General features: G+C 36.6%; 1 protein-coding gene across 1 annotated transcript in view; it reads right to left on the bottom strand.

Moving 5' to 3' along the window:
* Positions 1-20,806, bottom strand: part of LOC306884605 (low density lipoprotein receptor adapter protein 1-B-like) — a 45,550-nt gene that overhangs the window by 4,766 nt on the left and 19,978 nt on the right. The window contains exons 2-8 of the mRNA XM_079440605.1: positions 18,075-18,217; positions 16,225-16,337; positions 9,196-9,310; positions 8,953-9,025; positions 6,154-6,249; positions 3,757-3,869; positions 1,790-1,824 (exon numbers count right to left, since the gene is read on the bottom strand). Coding sequence (XP_079296731.1) covers positions 1,790-1,824; positions 3,757-3,869; positions 6,154-6,249; positions 8,953-9,025; positions 9,196-9,310; positions 16,225-16,337; positions 18,075-18,217 — 688 coding nt within the window. The remainder of the gene's footprint in view (positions 1-1,789; positions 1,825-3,756; positions 3,870-6,153; positions 6,250-8,952; positions 9,026-9,195; positions 9,311-16,224; positions 16,338-18,074; positions 18,218-20,806) is intronic.

Genomic DNA, 20,806 nt, shown 5'->3' with positions numbered 1-20,806 from the left:
ATAGTACAAAAAATAATACTAAAATAACACTGCATATAACTTAACCACTTGGGCTATGAACATACCGTAAATGACACATACTTACAATGCAAAAAAAAAAAAAAAACAGTAAGAGCAGCAGGATACAGTAGGATTTCTTTTTTTGAATACATATAGTAACTAGATAATAGCATAAGCACTATATAATCTGAAAATAATGTACAATGTAAATGATCTGTTTTTATATACTGAGTCAAGAGGTCAATCTGACATTTAGATCTAATACTGGATAAACTTGAAGTTCGGTGCAACCAGTCATTTCATTTCATTTGTTCATCTGTCTTACAATAATGTACAGAAATGGTCAATTATGACCATAATATCTCTCAACCCACTGTGTTTTTGAGGCTAAACCATCTCAAATGCTGAACAGCTTCAGCTGGTGATGGAAAGCACTTCAATAGTCTTTAATCAGAGATTTAGTCAATCCCAATTCATTCTTGATTGGAAAAGTTCTTGCATGTTAGAGATCTAGAGCGTCTCTCCTCACACATACAGGGTGAAAGCATGTTAAATGGAGATTAACGAAGTACTGCGTTTGATTAAAAGCCAACGCTTTTAATTACTGCACACGACAAATAATCAGCGTGAAGCGGAGATGGACTGAACCCCCCGCTGCTGTAAAACAGCTCATCTCATGTCTGCTAATCTCTCGGGAACGGCACTCCATGTGTCTGGATGAATAATGACCACCATTACAAATCGTTAAACATCTGTTGTTTGGTTTGAAGAATAAAACGGCTGTTAATTAGTGCCATTACGATGCCATAGTATGCAAATAATAGTCATTTGAAACATGACCTAATCGTTTGGCATCACAATTGTTTGATTTCTTGAGTGTATTGGCAAGCAGGAACATGCATATTATCCCTATAAAATATTCCCTTAAAAATCCCATATTATGAGAGGTCCAATTTTTCTTAATATTTGTAAATTAATGCTAAAGTGTGTAATTTTCAAATGTTAAAAGATATTCTCTTGTCTGTCTTAATGTGTAGACGTTCTATGGTGTTATCAAAGCATATGTCAATTTCAAAGGTCCATAAAATATTCTTGATGTATTGAAAATTGTTCAAACTTTGGGTGTTGTTAGAGGCCTAGACTGTATATCATTTGAAATTTTCATATTTAATGCATCCTTAAACATGGCTGAGAAAGCACCCCATGAACTAGGCAGAAGGTGCAATGGGACGTCTCATTCTATATTGTGCCATATGTAAAATTCAATAGTCCATAAAAAAGGTTGGTAAAGTAAAAACAAATGTTTTAAGTTTGGATATTGTTAGTGCATTACACTATTTATAAAGTCTCATTATCAGATCTAATGCAGCCTTGAAAGCAGCAGTGAAACACAGCTACAAATCTGGCAGAAGGTGCAATATGATGGCTCATTCTGTACTGTCTCATAAGATCGATGCATTAAAAAAAAAGTAATAATTGGGATTTCTTAACCATCTGAGCCTGTTTATCACTAATAACTGTCAAATTCCATGCAACATTGAAGATGGCTGAGAAATGTGCAGATGTCTTTTTCTTTTCTATGAAAGTGAAACTGAGTGGGGTGCAAAAATAGACCAACCAAAGAGTTTATTCTCAGAGCTGAATATGTCTATCACAAATACCGCTGTGGTCACATAATGGAGCGCCAGGAATAGTTGTGCCCTATACTCGACATCTGTGCTGAAGTTCAGTGTGCAGGGTGTTATAGTGTAAAAGTGCCAGATATAACTCCAAATATAATTTCACTAACCTCGAGAAAGCCTCATCTAGACCATCCACAAGCTCCTGCAAAAGACACCGCAGAGATTACAGTAAATTCAAATAAGCATCTTCATTTGAAGTCCATAGGGTTCTCAGCATTAACCAATGTGCTTTTAAACTCTTATTTGAAAGTTAAATATTCATATAAAATAATTTAAAAATAAAAAATGTAAAGCATTGCATGTAGACTGAGTTAAATAAACATTGCTGTCATTTTAATCATTAAAATAAAAATAAGACTTGGTTTTCTCCGAATTTCTGACACAAACAGCATTACTGAAATTAAATTTTAATGAACTCTGAGTAGTATTAAGTAATTATTCAGATGAACTGGTGGAGTACGTTGACTTTAGATATTTTGGTACATGTCTAAAGCTTGTCCGTGTGTCTGTCCCTGTGTCTGTCCGTGTGTCTGTCCGTGTGTCTGTCCCTGTGTCTGTCCCAGTGTCTGTCCGTGTCTCTGTCTCTGTCCGTGTCTCTGTCCGTGTCTCTGTCTCTGTCCGTGTCTCTGTCTCTGTCCGTGTCTCTGTCTCTGTCCGTGTCTCTGTCCGTGTCTCTGTCTCTGTCCGTGTCTCTGTCTCTGTCCGTGTCTCTGTCTCTGTCCGTGTCTCTGTCTCTGTCCGTGTCTCTGTCCGTGTCTCTGTCCGTGTCTCTGTCTCTGTCCGTGTCTCTGTCCGTGTCTCTGTCCGTGTCTCTGTCCGTGTCTCTGTCCGTGTCTCTGTCCGTGTCTCTGTCTCTGTCCGTGTCTCTGTCCGTGTCTCTGTCCGTGTCTCTGTCCGTGTCTCTGTCCGTGTCTCTGTCCGTGTCTCTGTCCGTGTCTCTGTCCGTGTCTCTGTCTCTGTCCGGTTCTCTGTCCGTGTCTCTGTCCGTGTCTCTGTCCGTGTCTGTGTCTCTGTCCGTGTCTCTGTCTCTGTCCGTGTCTCTGTCCGTGTCTCTGTCCGTGTCTGTGTCTCTGTCCGTGTCTCTGTCCGTGTCTGTGTCCCTGTCTCTGTCCGTGTCTCTGTCTCTGTCCGTGTCTCTGTCCGTGTCCGTGTCTGTGTCTGTGTCTCTGTCCGTGTCTCTGTCCGTGTCTCTGTCTCTGTCCGTGTCTCTGTCCGTGTCTCTGTCCGTGTCTCTGTCCGTGTCTCTGTCCGTGTCTCTGTCCGTGTCTCTGTCCGTGTCTCTGTCTCTGTCCGGTTCTCTGTCCGTGTCTCTGTCCGTGTCTCTGTCCGTGTCCGTGTCTCTGTCCGTGTCTCTGTCCGTGTCCGTGTCTCTGTCTCTGTCCGTGTCTCTGTCCGTGTCTCTGTCCGTGTCTCTGTCCGTGTCTGTGTCTCTGTCCGTGTCTCTGTCCGTGTCTCTGTCCGTGTCTCTGTCCGTGTCTCTGTCTCTGTCCGTGTCTCTGTCCGTGTCTCTGTCCGTGTCTCTGTCCGTGTCCGTGTCCGTGTCTCTGTCCGTGTCTCTGTCCGTGTCTCTGTCCGTGTCTCTGTCCGTGTCTCTGTCTCTGTCCGTGTCTGTGTCTCTGTCCGTGTCTCTGTCCGTGTCTCTGTCCGTGTCTCTGTCCGTGTCTCTGTCCGTGTCTCTGTCTCTGTCCGTGTCTCTGTCCGTGTCCGTGTCTGTGTCCGTGTCCCTGTCTCTGTCCGTGTCTCTGTCCGTGTCTCTGTCTCTGTCCGTGTCTCTGTCTCTGTCCGTGTCTCTGTCTCTGTCCGTGTCTCTGTCTGTGTCCGTGTCTCTGTCTCTGTCCGTGTCTCTGTCTCTGTCCGTGTCTCTGTCTCTGTCTCTGTCCGTGTCTCTGTCCGTGTCTCTGTCCGTGTCTCTGTCCGTGTCTCTATCTCTGTCCGTGTCTCTATCTCTGTCCGTGTCTCTATCTCTGTCCGTGTCTCTATCTCTGTCCGTGTCTCTGTCTCTGTCCGTGTCTGTGTCGTGTCATGTGTCTGTCTGTGTGTGTGTGTGTGTGTGTGTGTGTGTGTGTGTTCTTACCCAGACAGTGTTGTTGTTCTCTGTGCTGAGGTTCTGTGCCGGGTGTGTGGTGTCTTTTCCTGAGTGATCTTTTACTCCACATTCAAGGTCCAGTAGATCCCCAGTGGCCACCTCTACAAATTCAAATAAATTAATAAATTAATTAAAAATATATAATGAATGAAATAAACAAATAAAAAAGTAAAATAAGTGAAAAAAACTAAAAACAAAACGAATTCAATTAAATATATAAATAATTAAAATACATTAATAAATAAAGTAATTAAATACATAAGAAATATGTAAGAAAATAAGTAAATCATGCAAAAATTAGAATATTTTTAAATAAATGCAAATCAAGTAAATACGTAAAAATAAATAAGTAATAATAATAATAAAAATAAATAAATGAAACAAGTAAATAAATGCAAAGAAAATAAATAAATAAATAAAAAATAAATAAAATGAATATGTAAAAAACAAATGCAAAAATAAGAATACATAAAAAATAAACAAACACAAACAAATGAATAAATCCATCCACTAACTATATGATCAAAAGCAGGCATCATTTTCTTTATCCAAATTATATTTTCCGTCTTTTGATGTTAAGTGGAAAAAAGGTGTGATTTTATTTGAAAATCCATAAAACAGCTAGTTTTATGCTAGCTAGCAGATTCCCAATTCTGATCGGATGTGCCAAGTTTTAAGCTGTTGACAAATTACTCTGTTTCTTGGAAACCATAACCAGCAGTTAGGCTAATGAACTATATAACATAGCAGATTTATTTATACATTTACTTTGCACTTATTACAGGTTCAAGCCTCCTGGATCAACATGAGGCGATCACAGACACAATGGTTATAATTCATAAATCAACCTTTAAACAGAATATCTCCACACCTGCAGTGATCATACAGATCTGAGCATGTAGGAAATGAATCAACGCTCTTCTCAACATCAAGCCGCGACATGCTCACAGACTTCAAACAAAAGCACCATCACATCTTTCTCTGATCGTGAGCCGTTAAACCTTTCCATCTCTGTCCTGGACTCATATTTCACGAGCGGAGATCAGCCGCTAACAAGACTCATGTTTCTGATGGGATTTAGGAATACACAGAGCTTTATTCATGCACTCACACGTCTGTCTCATGGCACACGGATCACTGGTCCTTAAGGGTTCATTCGTTCACTAAACTCTGCCGTCCAGGATTATTTCTGTAACCTGAGATCCTTTCAGGGTCCTTTGGCACACTTATACAAAAGTAGCATGGTCCAGTGATGGTATCAGATGATAATACCGGGGTTTTTAAGTGGTACTGTAAGGTACTTTGAAGCATACCACGGTATTATCATTACCATTGCTGGATGGGTCAAAGAAGATTAGGGATGCTGTGACCCTGTGCAAACTTGATTAGTGCCTGGAAGCAACAAAGAATCTTAAAACGGACATAATTTGTGTTTTTCGTATTCATCAATACCACTATCAGTTAAAAGTTTGGGTCAGCAAGACTTTTTTTCTCTCTTATGTGCACCAAGGCTGCATTTATTAATTAAAAATGCAGTAAAAATTGTGATATATTATTACAGTTTAAAATAACTGTCTTCTATTTGAATATTTTAAAAATGTAATTTATTCCTGTGATGCAAAGCTGAATTTTCAGCATCATTACTCCAGTCTTCAGCATCACATGATCCTTCAGAAATCATTCTAATATGCTGATCAGCTGCTCAAGAAACATGTATGATTATTATCAATGTTTAAAACTGTTGTGCTCCTTCATATTTTTGTGAAAACCATAATACATATTTTAGGATTAATAGAATGTTCAAAAGAACAGTATTTATTTAAATCGGAATCTTTTGTAACATTATAAATGCTTTCACTGTCACTTTTGATCAATTTAATGCATCTTTGCTGAATAAAAGTATTACTTTCTTTTAAAAAAACTAATAAATCTTACTGTCCCAAACCTATCAAGAATACCCTAGTATTATCATGTCTCCAGCAACTAGTAATTTGTCTATCCACACTGAAACCAAAAATACTGTGACATAACACAACCACATCCAATAAGAACATGCTTGATATTTAATATACACTTGTGTCAAGTGTGCGTGTGTGTGTGTGTGTGTGTGTGTGTGTGTGTGTGTGTGTGGTCCAGGTAAAACCTACTTTGAGGGAACCAAATGTCCACACAAGGATTGTAATAGCTGACATTTTTGACCTTGTGTAAAGATTTTAGGCCCCCGTGAGGAAAGCAGCTCATAAATATATATATTTTTTTTTCCTGAAAATGTAAAAGTGCAGAAAGTCTTCTGTGAGGGTTAGATTTAGGATCGAACATATTGTACAGTATAAAAATCATTATGTCTACAGAAAGTCCTGACAAAGCATGAAAACTTGTGCTCACCTCCTCCTTTGGTGCTGCCCAGACTGGCTGAACTCTCAGACTGAGAGCTGCTGGCCGCCTCGCCATCTGATCCACACTTCACCGGCTTCTCTTTCTCTGAAAACAAAGGTTTAAAAGCAGAAATAAAACGCTTCTATTGTTGTTAGAATGCTTACACTCTACAGTCACTAAAAACACTTCTTTATTTGAGCTGTGAATGAGCAAAATAATCATGATTGCCACTTTAATTATAAAAACTCACAAATCAAATTAATTATATATTTGTTTTTAATGTACTTTTTTAACATTTTAGGTTAAAGTATATATGGAAGTAAATAAATAAATTTATTACAAATTGTTCTATTACTTTTTACTTGACAGTTACACATATATTAAACCAAGAAGAATAAAAATAGAGAAAAAAAAGTCATTTTCATCATCTTTTTGACATCCTTAAATATAATTTTTTCACATCACATCATTTTCATCTTGAAACTTTAATTAATATACTTTTATATATATTCATATTTGTGACCCTGGACCACAAAACCAGTGTCAAGTCGCTGGGGTATAGTTGTAGCAATAACCAAAAATGCATTGTATGGGTCAAAAGTATTGATTTTTATTTTATGCCAAAAATCATTAGGATATTAAGTAAAGATCAAGTTCCATGAAGATATTTTGTACATTTCCTACCATAAATATATTAAAACTTAATTTTTGATTAGTAATATGCATTGCTAAGACAATTTTAAAGGCAATTTTCTCAATATTTAGATTTTTTTGCACCCTCAGATTCCAGATTTTCAAATAGGTGCATCTCAGACAAATATTGTCCGATCCTAACAAACCATACATCAATGGAAAGCTTATTTATTCAGATAAATCTCAATTTCTAAAATGTACACTTATGACTGGTTTAGTGGTCCAGGGTCACATTTATAAATATGCATTCATGAAAGTTATTATAAAGAATGAGGTCAGTGAGTATAAATGTGCACCAGGGCGAGGAGAAACTAGCCTTAAATGTACATTTGAATATTTAACACATGCAGCATAAAACTGTGGCGTGGCCTTGATCTCTGCCTGAATTCATTAAAAAGGAAATGAAACACCCTAAAACATTATCAAAGCCCTGGACTCTCAAACAGCCTCCTTCATGAGGAAGTGTATATGTACTGCCTAGCGCTCTATGACTAAAAAAGGAACTCAGGAGGGTGGTGAAGTGCTCAGATCTGGTTTCTGCAGGATCATAATGGTGTTTCTGGTTCTTCTCTTTGTGGTTACCTCAGTGATAAACCATGCGTTTAAAGAAAAGTTCTCCCAAAAATTATAATTTGATAAATATTTGCTTCTTCATGGGAACAGATTTGGAAATATTGAGCATTACATCACTGTCTCACCAATGGATCCTCTGCAGTGAATGGGTGCCGTCAGAATGCGAGTCCACACTGCTGATAAAAACATCACAATAATCCACAAGTAATTCCCACATGACTCCAGTGCATCAGTTAATGTCTAGTCAAGTGAAAATATGTGTTTGTAAGAAACAGATGCATCAAGACATTTAATTTAAAACTGTCACTTCTGAATAAAATACAAGTCCATAATCCATAATAACGCTTCCTCCAATGAAAAGTCCATCCCATTGTCTCCATATTTGAAAACATACTGGTTTAGAGCTGTTTTTGGATGGTTTTCACTTGTGAACTGAGTTTGATCTGTGCATATTTCTCTCCTCCTGATTAAGGCGAGATGGGTTTTGTCAATGGAAGAAGCATTATGATGGATAAAGGACTTGATTTGAAGTTAAAACGCCTTTATGATGAATTTGTTTCTTACAAACATGTAGCTTTTCACTTCACAAAACATTAATTGATGCACTGGAATTGTGTGGATTACTGTGATGTTTTTATCAGCCGTCTCATTCTGACGGCACCCATTCACTGCAGAGGATCTGTTTGTGAGCAAGTGATGTAATTCTAAATTTCTCCAAATCCGTTCCCATGAAGAAGAACTCATTTTGGCTTGACTGAGGCTGAGGCTGAGTATATTTTCAGCAAGTGTTCATTCTTGGGTGAACTATTTCTTTATTTCACAATGGAAATATAACTATATGTCATTTGTTTATATCTTTGACCTCGAAAAGGCTGATTCTGCCAGATGATCGGTTCCTGCAGCAAACTGCCAGGTGCAGAGAGATGAAACGAGTAAATCTCTACAGGCCTCAGGACACACTCACACACAGGCATGTTCAAACATGCAGTAAATAGTCTGCCAAATGACTGTAAATATAAATGTACATATATATTCTGCTGATCTGAACGACTGGAGCTGCTCTACTTTCCCTGCACTAAAATCTCTTTCTTGTCCTCCATCCCTGCATGAAATAAAGAAAATATGCAGTCCCTTAAAACTCACTGGTTACAAGACAATGCCTTTTTTAACTCATAAATAATACACATAATACACACGGTGACAGGGTTGGGGAAAAATATATATTTTTTTATATATATATATATATATATATACACATACACATACAGTACACATACACACATACAGAACTAATAAAAAAAAATAAAAAATCAATAGAGTAAGTTTGAGGCGGAGCTACTAGTTTATACAACCAATAGCAGATGGAAGAAGCATTTAGGAGAAACCTGTTTGAAAACAGTCATTATTTCTGGACTTGTGTTTGGTGTTGTTTGTGATGTGGAAATTATATACTCCCGCTTTAAGTAGGACACATGTGAATTTGTGCTTCACAGTCTATAACAAAGACAGCAAGAATCAGAAAGAAAGATAAATAAGAGATACCTTCTTTAGCAGCCTGCCAAAACTCAAACGCCACACGGAAAGCCTGAGCCACCGTTAATGTCACCGCCTGAGCCTGAGACAGATGGGGAAAAGGGAAGAGAGGTGTCAACGCCACATTTCTTGTCATGGATAGAAAGAGTGCATTGGTTTCTGTCTCTCTCAGAGGAAGTGTGGTCTTAACGTATAACGCTATTAATAGACTGAAGGAAAGACAGGGAGTGTCTCACATGAACACACACTCACCACTTTCCTCTTGGTGCAGAGGTACGCGTGACACTCCAGCGTTTCGTTGCGCTGACTCTGAGCGATGTAGGCAAACACTTTATCATGCATCTTATCAGCCGTGCAGTATGATATCCTACAAACAACATATGAGCAAAGTCAATATAAAGACAACCCATGTAAAAGTACAGGAAATAGTTCCTGTATAATATACTTTCTTAGACTACCATTCAAACGTTTTGGAGTCAGAAATTAATACTTTGTGGAATAAAAGATGCATTTAACTGATAAAAACCATTGATAGTGCTACAAAAGGCTATATTTCACATAAATGCTGCTTTTTGGGACTTTATATTCATCCAAGTATCTTGGAGAAAAAAATATACCAATATGAAGCACCACAACTGTTTTCAACATTACTAATAATCAGAAATGTTTCTTGAACAGTAAATGATTTCTGAAGGATCATGTGACACTGAAGACTGGAGTAATGATGCTGAAAATGTAGCTTTGATCACAGGAATAAATTACATTTCAAAATATTAATTTTAAATATAGAAAAGAATATATAAAAAAAACAGAATATTAAAATAGAAAAGATTAAATTGTAATAGTATTTCACAATATTTCTTTACCATATTTCAAATAAATGCAGCCTTGGTGAGCAATCAAAACATTTAAAAAATCTTTACAAAATTTAAAAAAATGCCATCCCAAAACTTTCTGAACTTTTGAACCTTTTTAGGATACATAAGTTGTTTCAAATATTTGAGACCACCAGTGAAGATGCAATTTTTCATTACAAATGTTATTAGCATAATGAGTTCAAAGCTTTCATTGTTTTCCAACAGCAGCACATGATCAAAACCTGCTGATTATGTTCTCCACCATGATCTGAGATGTTTCAAAGAGCAGCTTGAGCTTCATCAGAAGCATGAGCTGCAAGTCAAATAGTTCACATGATCAATAACTCATATGTGACCCTGGACCACAAAACGGGTGGTCCAGGGTCAATTTTCCGAAATTGAGATTTATACAGCACCTGAAAGCTGGATAAATAGGCTTTCCATTGATGTATGGTTTGTTATGATAGTATAATATTTGGCTGAGATACAACTATTTGAAAATCTGGAATCTGAGGGTGCAAAAAAATCTAAATATTGAGGAAATCACCTTTAAAGTTGTTCAAATAAAGTTCTTAGCAATGCATATTACTAATTAAAAATTAAGTTTTGATATATTTATAGTAGGAAATTTACTAAATATCTTCATGGAACATGACCTTTACTTAATGATTTTTGGCATAAAATAAAAATCAATAATTTTGACCCATACAATGTATTTTTGGTTATTGCTACAAATATACCCCAGCGACTTAAGACTGGTTTTGTGCTCCAGGGTCACATATTACCTTTCATTTGGTCAGTGATCTAAATCCTAAAACGTTCTGTTTCTCCTCCAGTTTAAATGAAGCTAGGGGGAAATCATTCCAGATGGTCTCAGATTGGTCTCTATCCAGCAAAACACACCCACTGCCCATTATCCACCACTAAATCACTTGCACAGACACTTGTATATAGCAGACCATCACGTCACCTCCTCTGAGATTTAAAAACGTGTACGAGCAGTGCTGAGCTCTCCATGTTCAATTCTCCATCAGCGCTTTGACAGAAAGCTGGCCCACCAAACCATAACACACACCCACGGGATAGTTGGTCTGTGACTGCATCGTCTCTGGTTTCCTGTTGACATCTCTTTGTAATGTGCAGTAAACTCATGAACTCCCCCAGTGCTGATTTCTCCCCTCGGCCCTGAGTGACAGCTGGCTCAGCCTGTCAGAGGGTGGCCCCACAGCAGCGGGGGCGGGACTAATGATGGACGACCGCCATCTGCCCTGTTTCACATTTAAAAATACTATACTTACAGACACTTACAAAACCTTTCTCTGTCTCACATACACTTCTGCCTGACTAGGACCAGAGCAGTTTATCCTTTAAATAAATAAAGAAATACACAAACAAACAAACACATACATAAACACACACACATAAATATGTGTGTGTGTGCGTTTTTGTGACAAATGAGGACATAAATTTGTATAATGACACAGGTATTACAAGGTGAAGGTGACTTTTCAGGACATTAACCCATGTCCCCACTTTTCAAAACGCTTATAAATCATACAGAGTGAGTTTTTTGGGCAAAGTTGAAATGCACAGTTTCCTGTGAGGGCTAAGTTTAGGTGTAGGGTAGGTGTAGGGCAATAGCACATACAGTTTGTACAGTATAAAAACCATTACACCTATGGGATGTCCCCACTTTTCACAAAAACAAACGTGTGTGTGTGTGTGTGTTTGTGTGTGTGTGTGTGTGTGTGTGTGTGTGTGTGAGAGTGAGTGAGTGTGTGTGTGTGTGTGTGTGCGTGCGTGTGTGTGCACGTAAGTGCATTACTGGTGAAAAGTTTGGAATAATTAAGAATACACTTAATTGAATGAAATACAGTAAAACTGTAATACTGTGAGATATTGCTGCAATTTAAAATAACTTTTTAAAATGTAATTTATTTCTGAGATGCAAAACTGAATTTTAGTATACTTATTTGGTGTGCAAGAAACATTTATTCTACAATGTTCTACAATGTTATCAATGTAGAAAACTGAACATGTGTGTATATATATATAACAATAATTAAATATACTAATATATATATATATATATATATATATATATATATATATATATATATATATATATATATATATATATATATATATATATATCAGGGGCGTTTCCTCAGTGTCTCCTCAAAAAATTGGATGAGAAAATAATCAATATTACAAACATAAATTGCAAATATTACTAAATATGGAATTAAAATTATGAAAGTCACTCGTTTTTTTTATAAAGTAACGCGACAGCCGCAGGTAAAGTTACAGCGGAGGCTTGCCTCCCTTCGGTCCATAGACTTAAAATAGAGACCCTAAAGCGTGCGGTGACTTTTCTGGAGGCTCATTGAAATGAATGGGGGAAAGTCACGTGAGAGGAGGCAATGCCTCAGTCACGCTATAATTGGATATGATTGGTTCCTGCGATAAACCCCGCCTCTTGTTTTCGTGCGAGCTCTCGCCTGAATGAAGAAAATTATGGCGTTTTTGACTAATTATAAAGTAAGTAAACAACTCTCCAGCTTAGATACCACTGCTTTGTCACGTCAAAATAAAACTTGAAATGGTCTGAAAACGTGATGACTCAGTTTTGAGTGAGCATTCAGTGTGATGAAATGAAAGATATATCTACGTGTCTGTGGCAGTGTTTACGTTGCTTTTATGACGATGACCCAAAAATAAGTTGACTATTAAAAAGAACAGCTGAACATCAGTTCACAAATAAAAATATTGGTAACATTTTACAATAAGGTGTCATTTAATATAACATGAACAATGAACATTTATGACAGTATTTAGCCTATTAATCTTTGTTTACATTAGTTAAAACAAATACAGTTCATTATTAGTTCATGTTAGTTCACAATGCATAAACTAATGATAACAAACACAACTTTTGATTTTAATAATGCATTAGTAAATGTTGAAATTCATATTAATTAAGATTAATAAATGCTGTAGAAGTAGGCTATTGTTTATTCTTAGTTTATGTTAACTAAAGTAGTTAACTAATGTTAACTAATGAAACCTTATTGTTTCCAGAATATTGTTCAAAATTGTTACAGCCTTTAGTTATTATTCTGGAATAAATCTAAAAATGCATAAAAACACTATGAAATGTATAATTAGTATTAAAATGTTTAAATCAAATAAAAATAATATTAATAAAATACAAAATAATTATATTTATTCTCTTTTTTATGTAATATTTATTTACCCAGAAAAATGTGACAACGTTAAGTGTAACAGGGACACACACACACACACATATATATATATATATATATATATATATATATATATATATATATATATATATATATATATATATATATATATATATATATATACTGTATATAAAACTGCACAATTGGGCTATTTTGAAAATACAGTCGCGGGAAAAATTACAGAGCTGCGGGTTGAATTTTTTTGGGCTACTTTTATAATACCGCGGCCGCCCAAAGTGTATGTGTACACATGTGATTGCAAAAGGAAGTTATTACAAACACTTAATGGTGGTTTGAAGTGAGTTCTGAGTAAAACTATTACTACTAGTGTACTATTAATCTCATGAATTGTCTTATGTAGCATGATGCTAATGTTAGCTCTAATGCACCAGAACAGGTCCAATTCTTCTTCATATTGCATTTTATCATAATACTTCATGTAAGATCACAAGAAAATGTTTTGTTGTATTTATTTAGAAATACTTTTGATAGTTGTTGGATAAAAGCGAGGGATTGAAGCGATGTGGCTTGGTAAACGTTTTATTGCCAGTATAAAGGCTGTTAATGGCTGAAAAAAATAAAATAAATAAGAATAATAAGGATTATGTCTCATACTTTGCGGAGATGTGAAAGGTTCTGTTTTCTTAAACTAGTTTGTTATGCATTCCTTTATTTCAACACATTTACAGGTAAATCCTAGTATTTTAAATTTGCGATTATTAAATCCATTTTTTTATCGATTGACAGCACCAATATATATATACACGTGTGTACTGTGTATATTTATTATGCACATATAAAGATACACACATACAGCATATATTTTGAAAATTTGTACATGTATTTTCGTGTATATATTTATATTCATATAAATTATATCATATATAAATATATTTCATATATAAACATAATATCTTTTTCTTAAAAATATGCATGAATGTGTGTGTGTATTTATATATACATAATATATATACACAGAACACACACATATTATGTAAACAAAAACTTTTATTTTGGATGCGATTAATCGTTTGACAGCACTAATATATATCTATATCTATATCTATATATAGAGGAGCCTCTTAAAGAAGAAGTTACAGGTCTGTGAGAGCCAGAAATCTTGCTTGTTTGTAGGTGACCAAGTACTTATTTTACAGAGGAATTTACCAATTAATTCATTAAAAATCCTACAATGTGATTTCCTGGATTCTTTCCCCCCATTCTGTCTCTCATAGTTGAAGTGTACCTATGATGAACATTACAGGCCTCTCTCATCTTTTTAAGTGGGAGAACTTGCACAATTGGTGGCTGACTAAATACTGTTTTGCCCAGCTGTATATACAGTATATATATACACACACACACACTTATGTTAAATAATTTTCATGAAAATTAGCCACATGATTGGAGTATCGCTGGTGTAATTGGAGTGGAGAGACCAGCTGGGCGACACCTCTCTCATGTTTATTCATCACACACACCACAGTCGCCATCTGAGCGCACTGAGCACGTGCGAGCTTCCAATAATAGCTGTGGTCCCAGGTGAGGGTCAGAGAGTGTCTGTCTGAGCCTCAGAGACACTAAAACAGATCGATAGAGATCCTGACACAAACATCTCTCTCTCTCTCTGTCTGTATGAAAACACAGCAATCTTGAGGTCGCACCGCCCTAAATGATGGATGGCAGGATTTCAGCGAGCAACAACAAATCCTTTCTTTTTTATTTCAAGAGAAATGGGGTGAACCATATAATATAATATATGCAATTCTTTGAACATCATAAATATCACAATGATTTTGATAATTTAAAAACCTTTTATATACAGATAGAGAGAGAGAGATAGAGAGAGAGAGAGAGAGAGAGAGACGAATCCGGTCTGTGGCCTTCCGACCGATAGCCACCAGAGGTCGCCTCTCCATCATATTGACTCTCACACCACACCACAGTTGCACTTCACCCACGAACTACAATTCCCATCATCCATTGCACTGATGACACATACAGCTGATTGCACTAATCACGCTCACACCTGAGAACTATCACACAATCACACACTCTACTTAAACCATGGACTTCCTCTTCCTCTCTGCTGAGTATTGTCCTGCGTTTTCTGTTAACCTTTCTGTGTGCATGTCTAGCTCTGAGTCTGGTGCTGCGTATAACACTCTCCTAGTGTTAGCTGCCCTACCGAGCCATTCTGTGTTTTGTAAGTTTAATTTGTTTTGTTTATAGTCTCGTTTTCTGCCCATGTTTCCTGGATTAACCCTTTGCCTTGCCCTTTGGACTCTGTTTGTACCTCTCTTGGACTACTGCTCGTGTACCTGGATTATCTCTCTGCCTTGCCCTATTGGATATTGCTCGCCCTTTTGCGATCAGGTTCCACTGTTGCCGCCATTTTGTGAGCGCACTCTGGCCAATGTTCTTCTGAACAGCTGCTGGATCCTTGTGTGGCCGAGTATTCTGTAATGTGGTGAACAAGACGTGAGACGTGCGGATCCATGTGCAAGCTTTTATTAATAAACAGGCAGCGTCAAACAACGGCAAACAGGTATGGTACGGGCAAGACAAGAGTAATCCTAGAGCAAGCGTGGGTCGACGATCGATATCCAATAGGGCAAGGCAGAGAGATAATCCAGGTACACGAGCAGAAAACAGGAAGCGAGACTATAAACAAAACAAATTAAACTTACAAAACACAGAATGGCTCGGTAGGGCAGCTAACACTAGGAGAGTGTTATACGCAGCACCAGACTCAGAGCTAGACATGCACACAGAAAGGTTAACAGAAAACGCAGGACAATACTCAGCAGAGAGGAAGAGGAAGTCGAGTGTGTGATTGTGTGATAGTTCTCAAGTGTGAGCGTGATTAGTGCAATCAGCTGTATATGTGTCGTCAGTGCAATGGATGATGGGAATGGTAGTTTGTGGGTGAAGTGCAACTGTGGTGTGGTGTGAGAGTCAATATGATGGAGAGGCGACCTCTGGTGGCTATCGGTCGGAAAGCCACAGACCGTATTCGTGACAGAGAGATAGATAGAGATCGATATACCGTATACATACACACACACGTATATACTTATATATATATATATATATATATATATATATATATATATATATAGACACGGCAACATAACAAACGGCCGCAGGTGACTCACCTGTATATGGACACATTCTCTATTAGCTGGTTTGATACACTGTCGTAGAGAATAATCCCTCGAGGAGAAACCTTCAGCGTCACCTTCTGAAGCTTCTTCCCACCAGCTTTAGCCTGCGAGAGAGAGACAGAAAACACAGCTTTATCAAACAGCTTCAAATGATTTTCCATTTTCCATCAGATTTTGGAGGCCTTTAGAAATGAGATTTTAGTTTTTTCAGCATCTTGGACAATGAGCATATTATTGTTATTGTTTACTAAATATATTTTAAAAGCTTTCTTTAAAATAAGGCTATATAAAATATAAAAATCTGATTGTAAAGAAAAATTAGTTGTTGCCTGAAATAAAATATGCTTAAGTAATAAAATTACTAAAATGAATAAAATAATAATAATAATAATAATAATAAAAGCAAAATAGAAATAATAATAATAATAAAAAGACAGCATTAAAAAATTACTAAAACTTTAATTAAAATGAAAACTGAAAATGTGTAAATAAAATTTATATAAAAAAATATATAAATACTATAATAATATACAAGTAATACTAAAATAATTAAGATCTATAAATAAGATAAGTTAATTAACAAATTAACTCTTCATTCATATATTATACATACGTACGTGTGTGTGAGTGTGTGTGTGTGTGTGTGTGTGTGTTTATGTGGTTTATGAGGACACAAATTTATATAATGACATGGGTATGACAGAGGTATTACAATATGAAGGTGGTTTATGAGGACACTGCCTATGTCCCCGTAATTCAAAAGGCTTAAAAAAAAAACATACTAAATGGTGTTTTTTTTTTTTTTTTTTATCAAAAAATGCACAAAGTCTCCTGTGAGGGCTAAGTTTAGGTGTAGGGTTGGTGTAGGGCAATAGCACACACAGTTTGTTCAGTATAAAAACCATTACGCCTATGGAGAGTCCCTAAAGCTATGCTTTATTTTCACCTAATATTTTAAGTGAATTCAGAAGGTCATACCCTGATAATTACTGAAGAACACGGCATCATTAATCCTTCACAATTTGGCTGCTAGAAAGCTTCGCTGTTGACAATCAAACAGCTGCTAAGCTAAAGGTAGCACTGTCATTTGTTTTTTTTATACATCATCTTCAGCAAGTCAAACAATCAATCACATTTATAGTCAAAAGTGATCAAGTAGGAAGATTCCACATCTGAGTGCACTGACTCACACACAGGCTTGCGCAGTCCATTCAGTATGCAACTGATTTTTACTGCTGAATCGCAACAATGTGAAGTGTTTAATAACCTCCAAACAACATTATGGCATAACAGGATCTAGCCTGTTGAAACACACAAAACCACACCCAAAAATCCCCTGAGACACACACACACACACACTCCCATTAGTACCACTTACAAAGCATAAGAGACACAATAGAGCTGTGTATGTTACTTAAAAGGCATCAAATGCTACACTTTTCTTGCGTTTTTCCCTTACACTCTTTACAATAAAGGTTTGTTTTATTGGCATTGATGGTTCCATGAAGAACCCATAAAATCAATGGAACCTTTCAATTGCACAAAAGGGTTTTAACAGTGGAAAAAGGTTCTTTAGAGGATTAAAAAGTTCTTCACACTAAGAAAAACAGTTCTTTTAAAGGAAAAACTGTTCATTGAAAGGAAACTCAAATGGCTCTTCTATGGCTCTTTGTCTGGTTAAGATGACAAACAGAAACTCCAGGATTATCCTACTTGAGGACAATAACGCATATTTTAAGCCTCAGAAGAAAGCAGAATGACTACACTTAAAAAGTGCACATGACCTTTGCCCTGTCATTCATTTCAGTCTTTCATTGGCTGGTGATGTATGTTTGTCTTACTGTAGCAACGATTCTCTTGACAGCGGCGGCTGAGAGCTCTTCTCCTTTGGGTTCCTCCACCAGCGTCATGCCCAGATACTTCAGCTGAAAGACCATCCCCTCCACCAGCGTCTCCCGTGTGTCTGTCCAGTTCTCTGGCAGCTCTGCACAAAGACACACACGGGATTACTATGTAGGCATGATGCAAACATTGCCAAAACCATGGCAATACATGCTGCTCATGCAAATAGGTGAATCTCATGAAAACATGTTCGTGTCACATTTCACTCCTAAATGAAAAATAATCAGGCAGGTTTATTTGTTCAAATAATGACTGTGTGTACGCTTGGTGTGTTTCTGTGCTGTTTTGTAGTGATCAGGAGTGTATATATGTATATATACAGTGCCCTCCATAAGTATTGGAACAGTAAAGACAAAATTGCTCTGTTGGCTGTGGAGTCAAGACATTTGCAAATATGATTAAAAGTTGAATATGAGACAAAACTACAGAATGTCACATTTTATTATTAGCCATATCAACACATACATGTTTTACCAAATAAAAAGAACAGCACTTTTAGAGTTCATCCCACTCATTGATGTGAGCATAAGTATTGGGACAGTTGAACATAAGGCAGATATAAAAGATTAAAAGCTATTATTTAGTTGCAGATCCCTTATGCAAAAACGACAGTAAAAGAATCAAATTTCCAAGCAAATAATCAAAATAATGTCAAATGGCAAGTAAACGGGGCAGAAGAGAACATATTGTAAGATTTAGCTCAATACTGTTATTCACAATAATCAGACTACTGGTGTATATGTGACTGAACACACACATAAACCCCCACACTGGCCTGATCTCAGATACAGCAATGAATAAATGTGTGTTTAACCCCACATCAGCGCTGACCTGTGACCGAGGTCAAGGGCAGGGGTCAAGGACGCACATCTAATAGACAGGTATCTGCTTCTCTCTGTAGCAACTCCATTATACAGTATTACAACCTTGCTTACTCCATCTCAGCATGACAGAGAGCCAGCCAAAACAAAAGAAAGGAGAAAATCAAGAAAGAAAGAAAGATAGCAGGAAACTGATCAAATAAAATCAATGAAAGAACTTAAAATGAAGAAAAAAGCTAAGAAAAAATTTAACAACCAACAAAATCAAACCAAAAGTAGAACAGAAGAAAAACAATAAATTAAAGAAATAAGCAAACAAATAAAGAAAAAACAAAATATAACAGTTTGCATGAAAACTTTCTGTTTTTGTAAAAGCAAGAAACAAAAACAAAATCAATGAAGAATAATGAAAGAATTAAAAAAAAAAAATCTAACTAAAACAAAAATTTAAAACAAAAGAAAAAAAATGGCAAACAGACTAACAAAGTCATGAAACAAAGAGCAAATAAAAAAATAAATAAAACAATAAACCAAACCAACAAAAACAAACAAAAGGTAGGACAAAAAATAAACAAATCAAGCAAATCAAAGAAAGTCATGACCTCAGTCTGCATGAAAAGATTTCTGTGAAAAAACAAAGACAGAAAGAAACTGAAACAATAAAACAATGAACAATGAAAGAACAATAAAACAATGAAATAAAAACAAAATGAACAATCAGAACAAAGGAGAAAGAAACAGAGTAAATGAAACAAACAAAAGGAAGAACAAAAGAAACAAACAAATGAACTAAAACAGTAAACAAACAGAAAAGAAAGCAATAATGTGACTGTGATGTGTTAATTCAATTCTGTGTAAAAATGCTTGTGAACTAAATCAACTTCATAATTCAGAGTCCATCGATGTAAATGATTGCATTGTGACCATGTTAGTCAAGGGTTTAAGTGTGCATGAAATGACAATGGATATTGATTACTGCTGATTTCATGAATGATTCATGTGTCTTTAGCTGACAGGTGGTCTCTGAAACCCCCGTCAGAGATCAAATGACAGCATCACCTGCCTACCAGAGTTCATTTTACTCCCCAAGACCTTCATAATCGCTCTTCCCCACTGTGGCAGATCAGTGATGTGAAATATATTCACATCAAAACAGCACAGTTAGAAGGTCTCATCAGAGCGCTGGTGTTCATGGGCTTAACTGGGGTTTGTAATGGAGCAAATGAAAACGACGCCCCTGATGAAGCTCATTAAGAGTGTTTGTGTAAGTATCCGTCTCCATCACAGACACAGACTGACACGCTCATTGTGTGACAGACGCTTACTTTAACCCTCAATTAACCTTCATTATTTAAAATAATTGAAGGACATTCATTCTGTTGATGGTATTGCATGCCTCGCTGAAAACTGAATGGGTTAATTTCAGTCTGTTCACTGACACTGAAGTATTCTGTACACAAAAATGGCATGAGATGGCTGAAATTACCAGTAACAATCTGACTGGCTGACATATAATATCTGATATAGTTTTTAAAATCAGTCCGCCTCCAAACAAAGCTGTTTTTACAGATAAGTAAAAGTGACTTGGCTTGACTGGACTAAGCGAGACCTAATTTGCTCCTGTCTCAAATGCTGCCCACTCAACCCTTGCGGTACTCCTCTGTGTCGACTTGTTGGCATAAGCAAGTGGAGACCGATGGCACAACAGCCAGAAACTTATGAAAGCACACATTTAAGACAGATTTTAAGTCTAACTGGATAGCTGAATCTCACACAGTGCAGAGTCACACACACAGTGAATAGTGATCCATCAGCCCTGTGTGTAAGAATTGTGCCTTGTAGCATGCTGG

This window comes from Barbus barbus (genome assembly GCF_936440315.1).
Source record: "Barbus barbus genome assembly, chromosome: 18".
NCBI lineage: Eukaryota > Metazoa > Chordata > Actinopteri > Cypriniformes > Cyprinidae > Barbus > Barbus barbus.
Note: the sequence above shows the minus strand (reverse complement) of the source record. Positions and strands in the feature narration are given on the sequence as shown.